We start from the raw sequence: 20,082 nt of genomic DNA, 5'->3' as shown, positions 1-20,082 counted from the left end.
CTGCCGCTCAATGATTGGCGAGCGCAACGTGTGGCTACCTGAGAAGAAAACAAAAAACTTCAGTTCCGGATGTTCAAAAGTGGCCCTCTTTGCCATTCACGTCGTATACATTGTGTCGAAGCTGGGAAATTTGGAGGTACAATAAGCACAACTAAAGCAAAAGCACAACATCACTACTCTTACGTTCATAGGAACGTATTATTTCAATACAGTAACAGCCAAGTTGAAACTCAATTTTTTTATCTGAAACCATTGATTGAAGATAATATATCAAGAACATCTTATTTATTTATTTATTTATTTATTTATTTATTTATTTATTTATTTATTTATTTATTTATTTATTTATTTATTTATTTATTTATTTATTCCACTACCGCAGAGCTTCCACGACATATAACGCTGACTTACGTCTCGATAACCTCGACTAGTTCCTTCGGTAAATGGCGACACCAGCATATAAGACAAAAACACGCCATGCGCACGCCATGAAGCAATTGCATACCTCCTGCTGGCGTGAGCGTAGCAAAGCTGAGTTCGACTTCTGTCGAGCCGGCATCGTTGTGGGCGGACATGAGTAGCGTGTACCACGAGCCCGGAACGAGGTCGGCCAGTTGCACGAGCTGCTGCTGCGGCACCACATTGTTCGAATGCAGGGTCCACTCCGACGAGGAGCCCGGCGAAGAAGGGGACTGCCGTGACTCCGCCTCGGGTCGGTACTGGACCACGAAGTACGAGACAGGGCAGCCCCCGCTCTCCCACGCCTCCAGGTGCAAGACCACGAACGTCGAGTTGATCTCAAACAGACGGCTAGGGTCTGGCTCTACAGGCCCTGCGAAGAAACACACACAAAAAATAGAGCCATTCCACTTAATGTGAAAGCTGTCGAAAGTGCAGAGCAGTGATTCGACATAATGGGTTGTGGCTACGTTATCCGCTCACTGCTACCACTCATCACGCCCTGTATCACTCCTCTCACGATGAATATGCAAATCAAATTTTCTGCTTTCGCAGTATAACAAATGCCAGCGGTTCACGAGGTTAGAATGGTTAGGAGTATTTAAACCGCGTGGTTTTCGAAGCCTCAGCGTGACTCCCTGACCACGGTACACTAGGCGCTACTTTTGGTACGTGATGTCGCTGCGCCGCATGATTCCGGCAGTTGTTTGACATCGACCGTTAGCGAGCTACGACGATAAGGCGAGCCCATAGAGGGCTCTGCACTTAAAAATCAGTGCCCTTCCACTACGTAAACAAGAATTACAAGCGAATCTGCTTGGCGCAATCCAAGAAGTGGATGAAACAAAATACGTTTGTTTGTAATTTGCATTGATCATACTTCCCATATAATTATCTGAATAATGCTTGGACGGACTAGGTTTTTAGTCTAGCAGACAAACATTAGCGGTCCGTTTCTCTCCCATAAGAGTCTATTTATCGACAGCATGAGGGGATTCCACAATGTTTATAAATTCACTGTGAACTGCGTAATTGTGAAAAGTAGACATAAATCAGCGTCATTGTACAGCCTTTCCTTCAACCAATTTTAGTATAATTTTTCTCAAGATAACTACATTAGATTGAGAGCCACGCAGCATTCACCGCAATGTTGGCGTTGCCGCAACATTCAAAATCCTTTTTCTAATGCGAATCTCTGCGCAGATGCACTAATTTTCGGGAGGTTGCCATAGAGAGCTTCGCTTTAATGGACGGTCCAGAACTGCTGGATAAAAACCTTTATTTTAAGGCGACATCCTTTGCAAAATAAGGGAAATACGACACATTTGAAAGCTTTGCTCAACAAATAGGGGTTGCTTTTCGGGAGTTTCGAGACGTCATCTTCGGAAAGTACCTTATTTGTAACTGGGTAAGCTCCTACGGCGCGGATGAAAGAACTCTTTTTCTTTTTCCTTTGCGAGTGGCAGCACTGCGAGAACTTTACCCATCACCGGCCCAATGCGAGCGGCCGTTATTTTCTACATCCCAACAGTCATTTGTTTTGTGTGCGTGCTGTGGTTACTTTGGACAAGTGTGTAATGCGGCTGTCAAACGCCCAGCTGCTTGAACTGAATCAAAGCTGGTCCTTAGTGGAGATACCATCACAATGATTTCCCGCAGGCCCTCTTGATGGTTCAATTTTAAAAGGGCTGGAAGAGTATCCGGAGAGTGTCGAAGTCATCTGAAAAATGTCAGTAATATTTCTTCCGATATTGCATAGCCAGTAAAGATGTGGACGCGTTTTTTCACCCTGTTTAAAAATATGTGGTTACAAAAAGAAAGCATCCCAGAATCCTTATAATAAAATTTGAAACAGAACTGAAAACTTTGAGGACAATAATCTGCGCAAATGTGATTAGTATTGCATTGATGTTTTTATATACACAATGACTCATGAAACTTTTTTAATTGGCATATATGTCACGAAAAGAACCAAGGTGTCCACTTCTGTTGGAGATAAGTGGCTTGTGCGCCGGGCGTTCTGCAGCGTGTTCTTTGCTGTAAGTAGCGTGCTTTTCAGCCAAGCGACAGGCATTGACATTGCCTTGCTGCATTGTAAGACGACGCCGAGCACGGTCATCCTAGCGTGTCATTCCGACATCTCCGGCGGATCCTGCACTAGCAGCATCCACCTTCCAACCTACAGTCGCCTCCATCCCACAGCCCAGTCGCCCCACGACCGTTCTCAAAACTCTGTTCCTCACCCATTCTTCCCCTACCCATCTCCATCCACGATTTTCCATACCACAATGTCATCCCCATTTTCCCTCCTAATCCTCCATACTCCTCGGCAACTGTCATCGTTCACTGCCTCTTTCCGTCCCTTCACTCCCTTTACCCTCCTCGCCCGTCGGTCTCCTCTCCACTTTCAACACTGCCTGGCGTAGACTACGAGATAGGTACATGCCAGACACCTGCTGAATTTGGGTACGAATGGCAATCATGCAGCGCAGTTGGGGTGAGCGCTTGCCGACTTGGAAAGCAGGGACGATTTTGTAGTTAACAGGTGTTTCCCTTCGACTCTTCATAGAACACAACGCCACTTCTTGCCGGCGACCTCTAAACTGCAAAGACATGCATCGCTACGCGGACACTCACTTCCTCCATTGGTGCGCACGCTGATCGTCTCTCCCTGCGGGCCCTTTCCTGCCCGGTTGGTGGCTCTGATGTAGACCAGATACTCTGTGCCGCAACGCAAGTCGGAAAGCGTGAAGGCTCGGCGGTCGTGGGGCACCGACACTTCGTGCCAGTCACCGCCGGAAGGTCCTTCTGCTTTGTAGTACACCGAGTAGCCTGAAACATAACGTGTTCCATCCATTAGTTCGGGAGGGACTGATAGTGGAAAAAGCTCTGCTACTGACTCACCCAATAGTAGCCATCAGAACACTTTTCTTTAAACTTCATTAGGAACGTGCTTTCGCAAACGCCAATATAAAAAATGAAGGCAGCTCGCACTAATGCGTAAGACTTGAAGGGAGCTCAGCTGTACGCAACAGTGGCGTTTTTCCTTTTTTTGTTCTCACGGCGTTGTTTAAGCCTCGCCGCCGTAGGAGGGACCACAGCTGGATGCACGTCTTCCTCTATCGCACATGGTCCTGTGCCGCACGTGTTCTCGTGGCTTCCTTCGTGGCGCGCGCTTATCGCTGCGGCGGTGGCCTCGTCACTTTCCTCCGCCACGTCCCGCGCACGGGTGATGATGATGATGATGATGATGGTGATTCCTATTGGTTTCCCCTTTGAAGCGGGGTGATGACATGTCATCTTACCAAAAAGGACTAATATAACCATGTTTCACACTCTTGGTTTAATACTAGCGCTGCTTAGGGCAGGCCCTAAAGCTTATTAGGCCCGAAATACTTCCTTTTCCCTGTTACAGGTGGTAACTGTCCTAGGCAATACTCCCCTCTCTGCTTTTCGTCCACCAGCATTCTAATCTTCTTTTCGTCCCCTCGACAGCTTTGAAGTTAACTTCCTCTCTGATACCCTTAAATCCTAAGGCTTCTGAAAGCCCAATATTCCCTTCTTGTAGATTTGGATGGATACCCTCACATTCTAACACTATGCGCCGCATAGTTTCCGTTTCTTTTCCGCAGACCACACATACCCCATCATTTTGTGAATACTTCCCCACAAAACTCTTAGTTCGCAGGCAACCTGCTCTAGCCTCAAAAAACAAAGCACTGCCCTGGGAATTATCGTAGAAATTTTCCTTTCTGGTGTTCATCTTCTCAGCCCTGTACATCTCTAACGACGTTTTAGCTTCCATTTTTTCCCTCCATTTATTCGTTTCAATCGGCCTTGCCGCTTTTTTGGTTACCTTGGCTGTTTTGGGTTCCCCACTGTTCTTTCCGTATTTCATCGTTAGCCTTCTAGTCTTTCTGAACCAAGTCTCTGCGCAAGTCTCCTTTCGATCCTCGCCTATCTCTCCGCTGCCGCCTATCTCTCCCCGTTATCGGGCCGCTGCTCCGTACCCGGCGCTTGCGGGAGGGGGTGTGGTTTGACCTCTAGCGCTCAAGGTCAAAACTGGCCACCCCGCGAAGACTGCCCGAGGTAGCGTAGTGCAGCTTGCGCTACAAAAGTCCGTGTGACCTTTCAAGAGGGGAGGGGAGGGGAGATTCACGGTTTTTCAGTATCTGATGAGTGCGGCTGCATTCGTCACATTTCGTGTGGGTTCGTCTGTCTTGGCGGGAAATTGAGTTTGCAACCACAACAAGCTTACCGTTCTAAAAACCCCATTCAGAGAGTTGACAAGTACAAGGTATGTCTGTTGCAAAATACGGCTTCCATTTATGCTTTGAAAGTTCAAGTCCCTTCTTGCGTACCCTTCATTTGTGTATCCAATTTAACGTTTATCTCAGGTTGAGGTTTTAATCATCGCGGTATTTTTGGAGTTGTTCTGACTTTCTTTACAAAATTAGGTTTTTATTTACAATGCAAGTTTAATTTAACATAACAGACTACCTCATACGGTCTAAAGGAAATGCTAAATTCTAGCCTTCGCATTACTTCTTAATACGGCGGCGCCTTAACAGCCGCAAAATAAATTGGTCGGTGTTAATGCAACTTCTTAGCCCGTCTTATGATTATTCGGGGCAGACCAAAAATACAAGCATCCTAGTGTTTTAAAACGATCACCCAGAGTTTTATACAAGTTGAGAAATCAATGGGCTTCTTCCTCTCATTTCATAAATTTCAACCTTTTTTTAAACCTGATTAACTAAGTGTAAACTTCACGCTTTAAACTTCAAACTTTACACTTTAAACTTACCATTTAAAGTTAATTAATTTCCTCGCTTTCGTCTCGCACCACTAATGAGGCCGTCAACCCACCCACATGTAAAGCCCCGAAATAAACAAAGCAACACAGGCAAACAGCGAAGGGCCCAAATACTAAAACTAAAAGAAAGTGGCCATTCAACTGTTTGATTACCTGTGATAGGAGCCTCCTGATGGTTCTCATTTTCCCAGTTGAGAGATATAGATCGTGCTGTTGTGCCGCCTAACCGCAAGAGAGGGGCACCCGGAGGGTCTGCAGCAACAAAGGCATGGACATCAGCAGCAGGCGGCAATACGAAGGGTTAAATACAGGAAACAAAGAAGGCAAGAATTATAGGATATTGCTACTCTAAAAGATGGTAAAAAAAGCCCGCGTAACCATGGTAATAACGAGACACAGGTATTTCCCGATTCGTAAAAACCGAACACTAAGAGAATATTAGGGTACAGAATTTTGTGCTTGGCAGCGTTGCATGAGAAACATCTCAAATGGGTAGGATTGACGCCAATACTCGTGAAATTTGCCCTAATGATGTCGGTACAACGTAAGTTGGGGCAGCAAGCGTGCACATCGATTAGGAAGAAACTTGGACTTGGCGGTCGGGTTCACATTCCGATTCCCAACGTTTGCAAGAAATGAACGTCGCCCGCTGCGCCCCCGTACGCATGCAGAGTGATTAAAACTCTGTGTTTTTTGTACTTTCCTTTAAAAACCACAGTTCATAAGTGCTTCTTAGTATCGCATCGGCACCCTCACCAGATGTGCACCTCAGCTAGATACACGGGAAATTATACCGAAGAATACGAGAAAAATTATTTCGGCCTTAGTTGTTTTTAAATTAAACTAGGCTGAAGTTATGGTTTGATGATTATGATTATAAATATAATTGTGGTATGTACAGTACATGAAATGTCTTGTAACATCAGTGAAATATAATCAAGGTGTGAAAATTACTCGGACCAAGAGAAAAAAACACTTTCTTAAATTGTTCTTAGAATAAGATCTCCTGTGCAATAAAACATCTTTCAAGGCAATGTGGAGAAAAGTATGGTGAATCTTATACGCATTTTACCAACAGCTTAAAACAATTGAAACCAGCATTGCGTGAAAAACTGAGCACGTTCCATCTTCCAGGCTTACCGAACTCAAGGGTTCGCACTCGAACCATCTCCGACTGCGGGCCGGCTCCCTTAGAGTTGAATGCCTGCACGGTGACAGCGTACTCGGTTGAACGCCGCAAGCCTGGAATCTCATAACTAAGCCTGTGGGGAGGTGGCTCCAATGCTGATCCTGCTGCCTCCACATCACCCTGACTGCCAGCAGCGCCGAGGTTGACAGGCGCAGGTAGCAGTGGTGAAGTGGCTTCGAACGTCTTGAACGTAAACGCGTCCATGCTTGACAGTTCTCTGTAGCCAATGTAGAAACCTTCGATTTGGTCCTCCGCCTTCAAGTACCTAGGGTTCTGGGAAACGCAACAAAAGAGCATAAAATGCGATCAATCGCCTTTTTACAGCACGTCTGCCCAGTTTGTAAAACAGTTTCCGAGAAAAATATCGATGAAAACGCAGAACACCTTATCAAAAGAATTAAAGGCTGTCCGGTAAGAAAACAAGTGTGTCAATTTTATGTACTATTTTTTGTATGCAGGGGCAATATCGAGCTTTCTGTCAAGAAAAAAGTGCACCAAATAAAGTCTGGCAAATAAACTCTGACGCGGGCAGAACGGGTGCTACTTCAGCGTACCTCATTTAATATCACAAGGGTGAACGTATAGAATACGTAGCGCGTACGCATCGCGCCTTTGGTAATGTAGCCCGAGTCCATGTGCGCTTATCAGGTATCTAGGGGTAACCGTGTGCTGCCTGTCACTTGCTTGTGACATGCAGCGTAGCTAAACTAAGCACGAAATTAAGCGCGGAAGGTTTCTTACGGAAGGTTTCTTACCCTCTTTCTTAGAGAAGGTTTTTCCTGGTATTTTTTTTTGTCAAAAGGTTCATGCATAGTTTAAGCATTAATACCTAAAATTTTGAATTGAAACGCAGCCAAAAAAAAGAAAACTAGCGTTACCAATAGGAATATCGAACAATTGAGGTTTTTATATTTCGTCTAACCTAATTATTGATGAGCAAAAGAAAATTCTAAATGTTCTTGTTGCGGTTTTCGGTGACTGTTTAAAAAGCAGAGCATACGAACCAACGTCTCTACGGTTACTCATCGCGTGCATTTACTTTCTATGTCTTCTTCATGGTTGTCAACAGATTTCTGTCCCAAGCTTTCCTGACCGCTGCCCACGATTCTTTTCCGCATTCAAAACCTGAGCCTCTCACATCCCGTACTCCGAACGTCACCCACCCTGGACAAAATACGTCATCTTCTCCCATTATAGAGTGCATTACTACTGTTACTACTCACATCGAATGACACGGCTATTGTCCGGGTATTCGTGGCCGTTGCTTGAACGTTCTTGGGTGGAAATCGGGGGGCTGAAAGAGAAGAGATGCAATTCTATCCCAAAACTAGAAAAAAACATTTAGTTATGAAGTGTTGTGCTATTCAAACGATCGGCGAAACCGAAAGAACATTCAAAACAGATACGACTGGCCGCAGGCAATGCCGCAATAGTAACTGCGTCACTAGAGTAATTTTGCAAGCTTGGATTCTCATCAATATTGGTCTTCCGAAATCTAGATGACATCACACTTTTATCGAATGAAAAGTGCCTCATTTCTCTTATAACGTATCATAATCAGGCGCAGCATGTCTAGCTTCAACGTAATAAATATACAAGTTCAGTGTGCATTTATATAGCTTTGCCCGTACCGAAGGGTCTGTGAGCACGTATGTTTGCGCCTGCTTGTCTGCAATGCTCTCTCGTCTACGTGCGTTCTTTTTACGGTATACAATCAAAATGAGTCTAACGGGTTGGCCTTTTTGCTGCCCATTTGTGTCGAAGGAGGAAGGCGGTCATCTGTCACTTAACAGATTACCATCTAAGTACTAACAGCTGCAGAAATGCAGTAGAACTTCATAACGCTTACTTCAAATTAGCTGCTCTAGGCCATCGGGAACCGCAGCTGGCCGCAAGAAACGTTCTGTATGCATGAAAAATTGTACTATGGGAGGATATACTTCAGATGACTTTAGTCTCGGCTGACAAAACATGTTTCTTTTCGTGTTGCATACTTACACCGTTTTACCTACATGGTCATGAAGACCACTGAGACGTGTGAGTGCCGCTGAAATAACCTACACCTGACACGCCCTACGCTTTCCCCTGATTGCCATTGAATAAATAACGTACCTCTGACGATGGAATAAAATTTACGTAATCAAGGCAGCGTAATGTCGCTCGCGTACGTTCATAAACGCTCAGAGCAGAACACGAGTTTTCTCTTTTTCTTTTTTAGAATTCTCTTTTTCATTTAGGTGATTATGATCCATGCTACTGCCGTATTTATGTCGCGGGTTTCGAATGATCGGTAGCGAAGATTTTTTCTCTCAAGAATGCGATTTTTAAAAGTCTGTCACTGCGCAAGGTCATTTTCCGCATGATAAAGATCACTAAGCGGTAAAGCTCAATTCACGACCCTCCATTGTGCCTACCCTTGTGGCCCAGGGGTTGCTTCGCACAGTGAATACTCAGGGGAATTTTTTATGGGCGCTGAGTTGAACTTTTCAGAGCCTATCTGAAAAAACGTATTTTTTTCGCTTAACCGACTCCAATACACCAAGACGGTACCAGGATCCACTGCCGTAATATTTTTTTGGAAGCGCGAAAATCGAACGGGACTAAAGGAGGACAGAATAAACTGGACCAACCGCCTATGTTACACATTTTTTCGCATCTTTTGAAAATCGCAGGAGTTTACAAAACCGGCAAACAATATACTGAATTTCACTATAATGAGTTAAAAAGAATATTGCACTACAGCAGTGTGAAAACGACTGCCGTTTTAAACTACTTGAGCTACACGGGTTCAAAAGAGAGCTTATGGTTTCAGAAGGGACCCGTTACGTTCGTTCTAAATCCAGTTAGTGTCCAAAAGAGTATGGCAGTTTCTGTGGGTGACAGAAATACTCAACTGGGCCCCATTTCGTAATGCTGGATACGATGCATGTGACCGAGTAAATTACCTCACTTTTGCGCTTACTGACTCCACGCTAACGCTGCTTGTAGGTCCTATGGCACGACACAGGCCGTCTATCACACACAATTGCATACTAATAGAAATAGCACCTTACTGGGCCGTGTGCTACACGGGACCAGGAAAAGGCAGTATTCCGTAAATATGTTGCCAATGGTAGTATATTCATGTGCCTAGGAATCGGGCAGTCTATTGGTACTTCTCGCACCAAAATTACTGCAGGGAAATTTGCGCTCACGCGCCGTCTTTTGTAATGACTATTCTAAGAACGAAAGGGATAGTCCTATTGTGCGACTGCAAGACCGAAGTGCGCAGACCCTTACTTTGAAAAAACAAGTCGCGAAAGCTTACACCGAGGCTAGCTATAACGAAAGAGAAAGGTGCTAAGCGAAAATAAAAACATTCACTCTGTTGCCATTACATGCAAAACCAATTGTTTTTGTAGGAATTTATTTTCTGTGATACCAATTAACCTCCTGCTTTCGAAATCTACTTTCGGAATATGATATAGCATACAAACGTCCTACGAGTAATGCATTAACAAGTGCACGCGGTGCTCTAAAACGGGCAATAAATATCCGCAACCCTGTCAATACACATAATCTCATCATAAAGTGTGGTAAAGATGACATTTTTTTTACAAATTGCTAACTAGAAGAAATCTACGCGGCGCGGTGGCTCATTGGCTAAGGCGTTGCGCTGCTGAGCACAAGGTCGCGGGTTCGATTCCCGGTGGCAGAGGCCGCTTTTCTGATGAGGGTGAATGGCAAAAACGCCTGTGTGTACGAGATTTCGGCGCACGTTCAAGGTCCCCGGGTGGTCAAAATTAATCCGGATCCCTCCACTGCGGCGCGCCTCATCGACTGCGTTGCGTCAGCGCGTTGAACCCCATATCAATCAACTAGAAGACATCTACTACAACGATGTTGCCAGAATTCCACCCTTTGTGTATATTCATTCGTAGAGAATTATCATACTTCTGCTCAACTTCCATATTTAGTTGTGCTTACCCCCGACCTAAAGGTGGCCTTCTTAATGGCAAACGAAGTATTGGATGAGAATACGGAGCTGGACGCCCATGCTTTGAATCTTGACTAAACCACAGTGAATGCCAGACCTGTACTTAACACTTTTACCTCGGTTGATGTGGCTACACAACTTTCTAATTAGCAGCCAAGCTATGCGTTGGTTGTATACCGCGTACCGTACTGATTTAAGAAGTTTAAAAACCTAGAGCACTTTCGGCGGTCCGTGCATGCCCATGTGTGAGTACCCGGCACCATGTTTAAACGATCAGCCCTAATTACGGGTCCGAGATTCAACGAGACATTTTCTCTTTATATCAGCGCTATGTTTAACACGACTTATTTTCCGCGTGGAACAAATCCGTTTATGTGAAGCAAAGTTGTCCAAATTCAAGAAGCTACGGCGTGCATCTTTTGCTTAGTTCAGGACCCAGGCTTGACTTTTGAAACTCGCTTGTCATGCAAACGCTACTTAGAAACTCGCATAAATTACGTCGGCAAAGTAAGACCGTCGGTAAAGCCATGGTGCCTAACGTTTTCCAGGCACGCCATATCTTCATTTCGTGCTGTGGCGCAAGGCGCTAAGCTGACGCCTTAGCCCTTTCTTCACGCTACCCGCTCTCGAGGTTACTCGGTTAGCTGATTGGGCAGCTTCCCCTGCTCCGGCAGTTTGCACCCAAATGAGCCCTTTGGCACGAACTTGACTCTAGCTCTCGTGGTGTCGACGAGCAAAGAACGGCGCTGCCCTTAATCGCTGCCGTGATAAGCCACAATCAGGCTTTTAAAGGAGTTTTTTTTTCCGTGGTATTCCCAAAATATAAATGCGAAACTAAATTGGGCCGGTCGGTGTGCGTTCTTTGTTCTGTGCGGACACCGTGAAGTAAGAAGACAAGCCCACTTCGCTGTAGTCTTTGTCAAAATTTTGCGGGCCACGGCGACCGTGGCCGGAGCCGGCGCGCGCCCGTGCAGGAGCGCTGCGCTTGCCGCTGTCGGCTGGTTGAGCGGCTAAAGAGAGTGAGAGGAAGTTTTACTCTTGCTTTTGTAGTGTGTCCGGTGCGACAAGTGCTGCGCAAAGTGCCTACGCTGAAGCGAAGTGCGCCCACTCCGAGAAACCGGCCCCCGCTGTAGTTATCGCGCCAGCCATACTATGGAAAAAAGCGCGAAAGTTCCCCCCACTCTCTTTAGCCGCGTAACCAGACGACAGCGGCAACCGCAGCGCCCCTGCTGGGCTGTATGTTGACGTTCGTCGTATTTATTCGCACGCTTCGTTCCCGAACAAATGCTTAAATGTTTGTTCCAAAGTAAGTTAAACAACGTGGTCAAGGTACGTTTTATTAATAAAGTAGATGTATAAGGGCTGGCTAAAAATATTTCAAAGTTTGGTGGTCAAACTCTGTTTATATAATGTAGAAGCTATGTTTGTGGGGCGTGATTTACGATATTCGACTGAGCTTGCTACTATATTTGCTCTTTTTTTGGGTTCCGCTCTTTCTACATTAAAGTTGAGACAGTGCATTCGGTTAGTATGAGCTGCGTTATTTCTGTACCCTAATGTAAAGCGGACATACCGGAGGCGGTAAAACCAATTCTGTAGCGAGCAAAGATGAGAAGTGAAAGTGCAGACACCGCACTGGAAGTATAGTTGTTTCCGTGAGAAAAACAACAATTAGAAGCAACTCGCGTTCGCAGCTTCAATTAAAGAAATAATGGCGTAAGCAAAGGTCAGAGCCTTCTACGTTGGTCCCGAGACTAAACCGCCGTCGTTCACGCCAAAATCTAATACCCAAAATCGGAGCGAAATAGTACTCCCTGTTTCAATAGGGGAGTAAGTACAATTGCAACTAGTGTGTGACTAAAATTGACGGAGAGATAGAGCAAAGTTTCTTTCCCTTATGTATTGCATACACCTAACTCGAACAAGTGGTCTACGCCCGACTATGGTGAAAATCACCCAATCTCACGCAGGATTGACCAGTGTATGCCGTTTAACTTTCCCTTGTAACGTTTTCTTAAGTGCATATGTTTATGCTCAATAATTCTCTTTTTAGTGCGTGGCTTTCTTCGCCGACATATCCACACAAAGGATTGTGTTACGCCCCGCATTCGCGCAAAAATGCAGAATTGGTAGAAGTAACATATTTATTCGTTAACATAGTGTTAAAAAGACAATTTCTTGTACAAACTTTTGAAGAGCCCGAAAATATAAAAAAATGGAAAGATAGAATTTTACAAAAATATTCCGACCAAACCAAACATATGCATCGTATACATCTCCCCAAAAAACGAATATTAAACGAGACATTCCTCAAGAGATTGTTCAAAATACGAATAAAAAGTACCGAAAATGAGCGAACCGTGTGACGCCTTCGATTTCCACAAAAATGCATACCTGGCGAAAGTAACGCATTTAATCGCTGTAATAGCGTAAATGCAGATAATTGGTCGGACAGAATGTTGAAAGGCCACAAAATAGGAAAAAAGGAAGAAATAAAATTTTCACAAAGGTGGCAGGACAAAATCAGAAATAAGCACGTTATACATCTCTTCAAAAAACGACGAATACGGAATACACTAAGAAATCCCGCGAAAGAAAAGGGGAAATACGAATAAAAAAGCAAAAAAGAGCAAAGCGAGAAACACCCCGCATTCACACAAAAATGTATAAGCTGCGGAAGTGACACATTCAATCGTTATAACCGTGCAAAAAAGAGATTATTGTTTAAACGTGATTTTTAAAAACCAAGAAATAAAGAAATAAAAATAAAATTTTCAAAGAATGATCGGACGAAATAAAAATGTGCATATTGTACATATCTTCCAAACAACGGATAATTAAAAAAAACTGAAAAGAGCATTGCAAATACGAAAAAAATGTAGCGAAAATGGGCCGACCCTGCACTACGCCTTGCATGTGCGAAAGAATACGTAATTAAAGAAGTTAAGATATTTAGTCACCTAATTGCCGACATTTACAACAATGGTCAGAAAGAGCAGAAGAAAACATTAGATCAATAAAATACCGCAACGTCGTTGGCTATCTGACAAACCAATGTGGCTCTTAAGAACTGAGATTGTATACGAGCAGTATATATGATTGTAACGCATTAGCAGAGAATTCTCTGAATTTGTGCAGATTTATTTTTCTTGTAGCGTTGCCTTCGCCTTGCTGCGAACCCAGTGCGGGTAATTATGAGAGTGAGTTTTGCCTGGTTGGCATATTAACGATACCTAACGCAAGATAGAGCCACGCCACCGCCACCTACTAAGTTACTGAAGATGCTACCTCAGTGCCCCCTTGAGCCTATATACTTTCCGTATGTTTCCCCGCACAACGAGCAAGCAACATAGAAAAGATATTATTACTGATCTACCGGGCTGAAAGGTTTCGTACAGACTAGGACATCTTGTCGCCATCTAAAGCTACGGTGTACTTCGGTCTGATCTCTGTTATAAAATCATCAACATACTTCAATATTCGTCGTTTTGATTCACCGAAACTAGATATGTGGTTTGAAATGGGCTGATGTTGAGGGCTATGTATCGATTCCAACAACCTGGAGATTTTTAACGTGCGCCAAACTATCAGTTTAAGGGCATTACAAAACACGACATATCATATATATATATATATATATATATATATATATATATATATATATATATATATATATATATATACAGGAAGAAATGCCGGCAGTCTACAACGCCAAAGAAGGCATATGGGAATGGTTAGAATATTTTTTTACCGTTAGTGACGTTACATTTTTTTTTATTAATTACGTGAGAAAGAAAGAAAGAAAAACACGCGCCCAGAGTGGGGACCGAACCCACGCCTTTCGGTCCCCACTCTGGGCGCGTGTTTTTTTGTCTTTCTTTCTCACGTAATTAATTTTAAAAAAATGTAACGTCACTAACGGTAAAAAAATATTCTAACCATTCCCCTATGCCTTCTTTGGTGTTGTAGACTGCCGGCATTTCTTTCTGTATTTCCTAACGAGCCCCTCATTTCCAAACCCTATATATATATATATATATATATATATTCAGAGTATATATATATATACTCTGAAGAAAGGGAGTCCTCTCCCTGAAACGTCAGTAAACTTATTTTTATTTTCTAAGTCTTTCTCGTTTGTCTCTGTCTCTACTAACCTTATTTTTTTCGCGCTCTGTGTGAGTTTTTATCTTTTCAGTCTATATATATATATATATATATTCTATTACAAAAACATGTGATTTTATATATTCTATACATTCTGAGACTATACTCACGGCATCGTGCAATCTTAGCTATCGCTAATTACTGAAATAAAGTGGTTTTATCCACGCGTGGTAGACAGCGACGCAAGAAAGTACCCCTTCCACCACCAAGTACTCAAAAATGATTTTCATAAGCTTAATGCTTTAAACAATTTCCATGCAAAATGTAAGCTTTGAAACTGCGGAGCAGTGCTTTGTGGGTATACTGTGCGAAAACCAATCTAAAGTGTACCGCGGCTCGCTAAATTTAACTACAGTATAATTCCACGCTGTGCTCGCAACGACCTAACATATACAGTTGCAATTAAATCAAATATTAACGCGCAAATATGAACAGGAGCACACAAGTACACAATTTCTTTCTACACAACTCCCAATAGTCGCATCACTCCATAAGAGCAGCAATGTTTGTAAACGTGACTTTCTAAACATGCCACAAACGCGTCATTATGTGATCTCCAACAACCAAATTCATAGATTTTAGGTGTTTCTGGTTCATAGTTTTGTGCTCGCATTTGATTGGTCCATGGCTGTAGCTCCCGATTTCATGGTCTCCAAAATGATGTCAAACCGATAACCGATGCTAGAGAAATAAGTAGTCGTTTCCCACAGGTTACACACGATGTCTTACGTATTATAGCATTAGTCATTCACATTCTGGAAAAAGTTTGCAAAACTGTAGCCTTTTTGTACCATTGCGCAGAATTGCAATTTAATATAGTGTTTTAATTAATTACATATTTCGGGAGAATAAAACAAATAATAATATCAAATTAAACAAACACGCCGCCCTTCTCAAGTACATAAAATAACGCCAGTTCCTCACCTGTGAAACCTACTGAAATAGCAAAGTTGCCCTGAGCATCTGGCGGTCATCTACCGCTTAGGTGGGGGCCGCTCACAACGCCACTCACAGGAGTATGAGCACCCGGGGTCAAAAGTTTTCAGGACACGGTTTAGACTTTCAAGATTAATGTCTCTGCTCTATGGAGGCTAAGCTTTCCATGGCGTACGATGCTGATACCCCGAAGCGTGATCCCCGCTTACACATTCAAAGTAAGTTCTGAGCCCTCAGAGAGCACAGAAATTCACTTTGAAAGTCGAAATCGTATCGTGTAAACTTTTCACCCCAGGTGTACGTACTCAAAGCTGACCCACAGAGGTTTGGTAGTTTACCGGTGCTTATATGTGTGGTGGTTATGCACCACGCACCACGTTTCACGGCGCTCTAGCCGAGATCACGCACTGGACGGCCACCGCATCGTTGCAGAAATATTTATGGGCCAGCGGTAAGGGTAGGAAGGTGGCAGGCCGGCGGCGTACGCGTACTGCAGAAGGAGTACTGGCCCTCACGATCGTGTATGGCAGCCTTTCATTGGGCAACGCCAGTGCTATTTGGCGACTTCGGCACACTGCCGGCAACCTCCCGCCGGGGCGGGGGTCGCTCACAACGCCAATTGCCGCGGAATGTACGTACTGGAAGCTCACCCACGGTGGTGTGGTAGCTTATCGGTGCACATATAGGATGGTCGACCTTCTCCACGCACTCCGGCGCGCCAGCTGACGTCGCTCATTGGACGGCCGTCAAGGCGGTGGCGCCATCTGTCTGTCCAGTGGGGTTCTATTGCTTGGCGTGACGGACATCAGCGGGAATTGCGATCCCATATACAGCTGCGTTGTTAGGCTATGTTCCGAACAAGTCTTTGGTGAAACTGTAAAATTTAGGTGCACTAAACTTCCTAGAATTGTTCCTAGTATACACGCGAGACTAAAAACATAACGTTATGAACCCCAAGTTCGTGTTAGGCGGGCTCGCGCTTGAAGTAAACGCCTATCGCGATCAGAACGCGCCGAAAGAGCTTCTTAAGTTACACACCAGCAAGTAATGTGCCTCCGAAGAGAGGCCCAATGACCTCATGGTCAATGCTACAGCGCTTAGTAAGAATTAGTCACAGCTAGATTCTTACCCCAGAAACTAAACAACTGATAGCTTTACATCAGGATCTTTGCGACTGGTGTCTGTATGTTCACCCTCGTTCATAATTTGCTTCATCCAGGCAACCCAATCCCCATGGTAGTACAAAGTGAGTACTTACGCTCTTTCGAAGTGGTAAACTCGACAGTCGTGCTGTAGTCACTAATGCCGAGGACGTTGTCGGCTCGTACCCTAAGTTGATAAGTAATGGTAGGCAAGAGTCCCCGCACAGTGGCCTTAGTCTCCAATCCGGACACCGACATCGTGTCCTGCCACAAGCCTACGACGACCGTGGCCGTGGTGACATCGCATGGGAGCATAGGAATGAGAGAACGGGAGGGATGAAAAAGTTATACATCCACAATTTCAGACCTGCCAGTCCTGCAAAGGCAAGACATTGTCTTTACCTCCTCAAACCATCCTAAACCCTATTAAAAAGTATGCTAAATTTTTAAATGCTAATAAGTTTTTTACCCGGGAAAGAAGTCATAACTATACACCGTGCGTTGCACTTTAAAATGAACTGACACAGAACTATAGGTTATATCGTTTTCATTATGGGAGGTCATTAGAAGAGTAGTTCCTCCTTGTTTCCGTACAGAAAAGAAATGTTCAAATGTTAATAAATAAAGAAGTGGAGAAAAACGTGCGTGCCCAGTAACACGTCAGCTCAGGACTCGGGGAAACGTATACAGTGCTTTACCAAACCAACAACGGGGCGGCTGCATTGCGCTCGACTTAAAAGTATACAGATATTGATGTAAGGGAGCCCCAGCCTTCGTCTACCAGCGGACACAAATAGGATGCTGATGTTGATGGCAGGAGTGATGGCGACTACGATTAAGATGTGGTGGTGAAGATTATTCAACGCTAGTAGTCAGAACTGCTGTAGCGATGCTGGCTACTACCCTCAAGCAACGCACTTACTTAAAATCAAAATCGTTACATCAGACCCGCAACGTCACAATGGGGGGGGGGGGGGTAATACAGCCGCTTTGGGTGCTTATTTCGTAATACATCGGACGCCTTATCCGACAGTTTTAGGTTGTGGTTCCAACTGGGCATGCTTGCCTTCCCTTCTAACAGTTTCTAGTTTTGCAATTGTCAAAATTCTCATTAGGGTTACGAAATACTCTAGAGAAACGGAATCTTTCCAGTAACCGGAGTCTTAGGGTATATTTCTTTTTCTAATCCTTATAACAGCACTGAGACATCTGTCAAGTCCGATTTAAACGAGAACAGAAACACTGACCAAACTATTTTTAATTCAAAATATTTTCACATTTTAATAAATTTAGTGCACTCCTTTTGGTAAATAACTATTTTTAATTCAAAATATTTTCACACATTAATAAATTTAGTGCACTCCTTTTGATAAATAACTTTGATAAGCGGGAAGCTATTGCCCAGAGCGAGAAGTTGTGTACATTCACGCCTGTTGCCTGTCACTCGAAAGTGTAGAACTAAAAAAAATTTCTGCGTACGTGTTGTGTTTTTAAGGATACTTTCAGTAAACAAACTAGTTATAACCTTTTAAAACATGGCACTAATGCTCCCCGTGCCCTGGACAAGGGTTTAGTCCAAATACGAAAGGTTCAGTTGCTAAATTTCAAAAAAGACGTGTTTACGACAGTTTCACTAATTATCAGGAAGTCTATTCCATTCACGGTGCATGCTATTTAGTGAGCTGCTCACCGTCCACGGTCTTCCAGTGGACGACGTACTGCGTGATGGGGGAGTTTCCCGTGAACGGAGATGACCACGTGACCCGCGCTGTTCGGCTGCCAACTTCGCGGACGTCAACGTCTCCGGGCGGGTCAGGGACATCTGCACAGAAGCAAGAGGAGTTGAAAAGAAACTTACACAAGAATTGCAGACATATTTTCATATTAATCTAGAGTGCTTCAAACGCCAGCAGTATTGCAAGAACTGACGCTGACGTTTTGCACACGGCACTTTCACGTATATCAAATTTGATCTGGAGGGCACAGTCTGCGTAATAACACAAAGCACCGGAAAAAGATCGTTGGTGCCCTTCTGCTGCTTCTGCGCCCTGTCACTTCACGTTCTCTTCGAAGACTGCTGCTATTCTCTCGTACATCCGTTCGCCACCTTTAGCTTATTTTCTTTCGTCCACCGAACATGCTCCCAGCGCTGCGTCCTGGTTTGCCGACTCTTCGAACGCTACCCACCCGCACCTCTTGCAATCCAGTTTTTGGGTTATATGGCGGGTTGTTGTGCTGCATCCAGCCCCACTAGCAGGCGAGGAGGAAAGCTAATGTCATATTTATCGTCAACAGCAAGCAGACACTTAATTTGGCTCACTTCTGAGCCCGTAGGTAATGCGTACTAAGTATATTGGAAGATTTGCGAATAGGCTGTGTGTAGAGTTCCGTCCAGACAGAACGATATACAAGTGCTAAAGTTCCGTCCAGACGGAACGGAGATCTACGGGTTATCCTTCCGTCCAGACGGAATACAACTGAGAGCTTAGCGTTCCGTCCGGACGGAGCCGGCGTGAAATTTGTACAGTTCCGTCCAGACGAAAGCAAAACCGGCTGATTAGACGCCATGCGAACTCTTCAGATTTGGTGTAGAGGTAGCGCCTCGGATAATGGCGCTATTGTACCACGTTCGATTCCCCCCGGTCATGCTTTTTTTTGCATGGTTGTGCCAGCGTTTAGTAACAGCTAACTTCGTGCCCACTTTACAATTGACGTGGTGAGAGCAGTCGGTCTTGATTCTGCACTCAACCGGCCGCTCCGCTACCGCTCACTAGAGCCAAGGCCGACGTATCTATCGCCAGAGTTCCGATCATCTGCAGTTCATAATGGTGATTACTAATTAACGGTTATTCTGGCTAGTCAATGAGAGGAAGCGGTTCATTCGGCTGGGTAAATATCAAGAAAGACTGGTCGCGCTGCTCATTGTGAAGCGAGCGTGGTCGGGCCTTGCAGTTCGTTTGACGGCCGATCATCTTAATGAGAGTGATTATAAATCAAATGTGACTGTGGCTAGTCAGTGAGCGGAAACGGTTTGACCGGTTAGGTAAAAATTAACAAAGGCGATCGGTATAATACCCTAGTTACACGGGCACAGTTAACCACGGTTAAGCGAACCGCGGTTAGGTAAAACCGCAGTTTGCTGCGTTACACGACAGACGAAACTTCGGTTACCCCGCTAACCGTGCTTAATGCACACTGAGCTTGGCCACCTCAGTTCGGTCACGCTAACCGCAGTTCCCGCAGCTGCACTGCTCAAAATCGCACAAGTCAGTTGGGATGCAAGTTGCGGCGCATCAGCGGAGGTGAAAAAAACTCCCCTGGCGTTCGGAGGAGACGAAGGTTCTCAAATAGCGGGCGCCCCAAAGCTGCCCCCAAGAGGCGCTTGCGTTCTTTGCGT

The 20,082-nt window shown here is 44.5% G+C and overlaps 1 protein-coding gene across 2 annotated transcripts in view; it reads right to left on the bottom strand.

Annotated features, from left to right (window-relative positions):
• The window catches only part of LOC144175017 (cell adhesion molecule Dscam1-like), a 285,594-nt gene that overhangs the window by 9,177 nt on the left and 256,335 nt on the right, over window positions 1-20,082 (bottom strand). For both annotated transcript variants that reach the window (XM_077704026.1, XM_077704025.1), the window contains exons 14-20: window positions 18,376-18,507; window positions 16,802-16,960; window positions 7,688-7,758; window positions 6,416-6,737; window positions 5,429-5,527; window positions 3,097-3,291; window positions 506-832 (exon numbers count right to left, since the gene is read on the bottom strand). In XM_077704026.1, the coding sequence (XP_077560152.1) occupies window positions 506-832; window positions 3,097-3,291; window positions 5,429-5,527; window positions 6,416-6,737; window positions 7,688-7,758; window positions 16,802-16,960; window positions 18,376-18,507 (1,305 nt within the window). The remainder of the gene's footprint in view (window positions 1-505; window positions 833-3,096; window positions 3,292-5,428; window positions 5,528-6,415; window positions 6,738-7,687; window positions 7,759-16,801; window positions 16,961-18,375; window positions 18,508-20,082) is intronic.

This window comes from Haemaphysalis longicornis, unplaced genomic scaffold (genome assembly GCF_048455015.1).
Source record: "Haemaphysalis longicornis isolate Haplotype H1 unplaced genomic scaffold, Haemaphysalis longicornis Haplotype H1 scaffold_3, whole genome shotgun sequence".
Classification (NCBI taxonomy): domain Eukaryota; kingdom Metazoa; phylum Arthropoda; class Arachnida; order Ixodida; family Ixodidae; genus Haemaphysalis; species Haemaphysalis longicornis.
The sequence above is the reverse complement of the archived record's forward strand: the minus strand, read 5'-3'. Positions and strand labels throughout refer to the sequence as shown.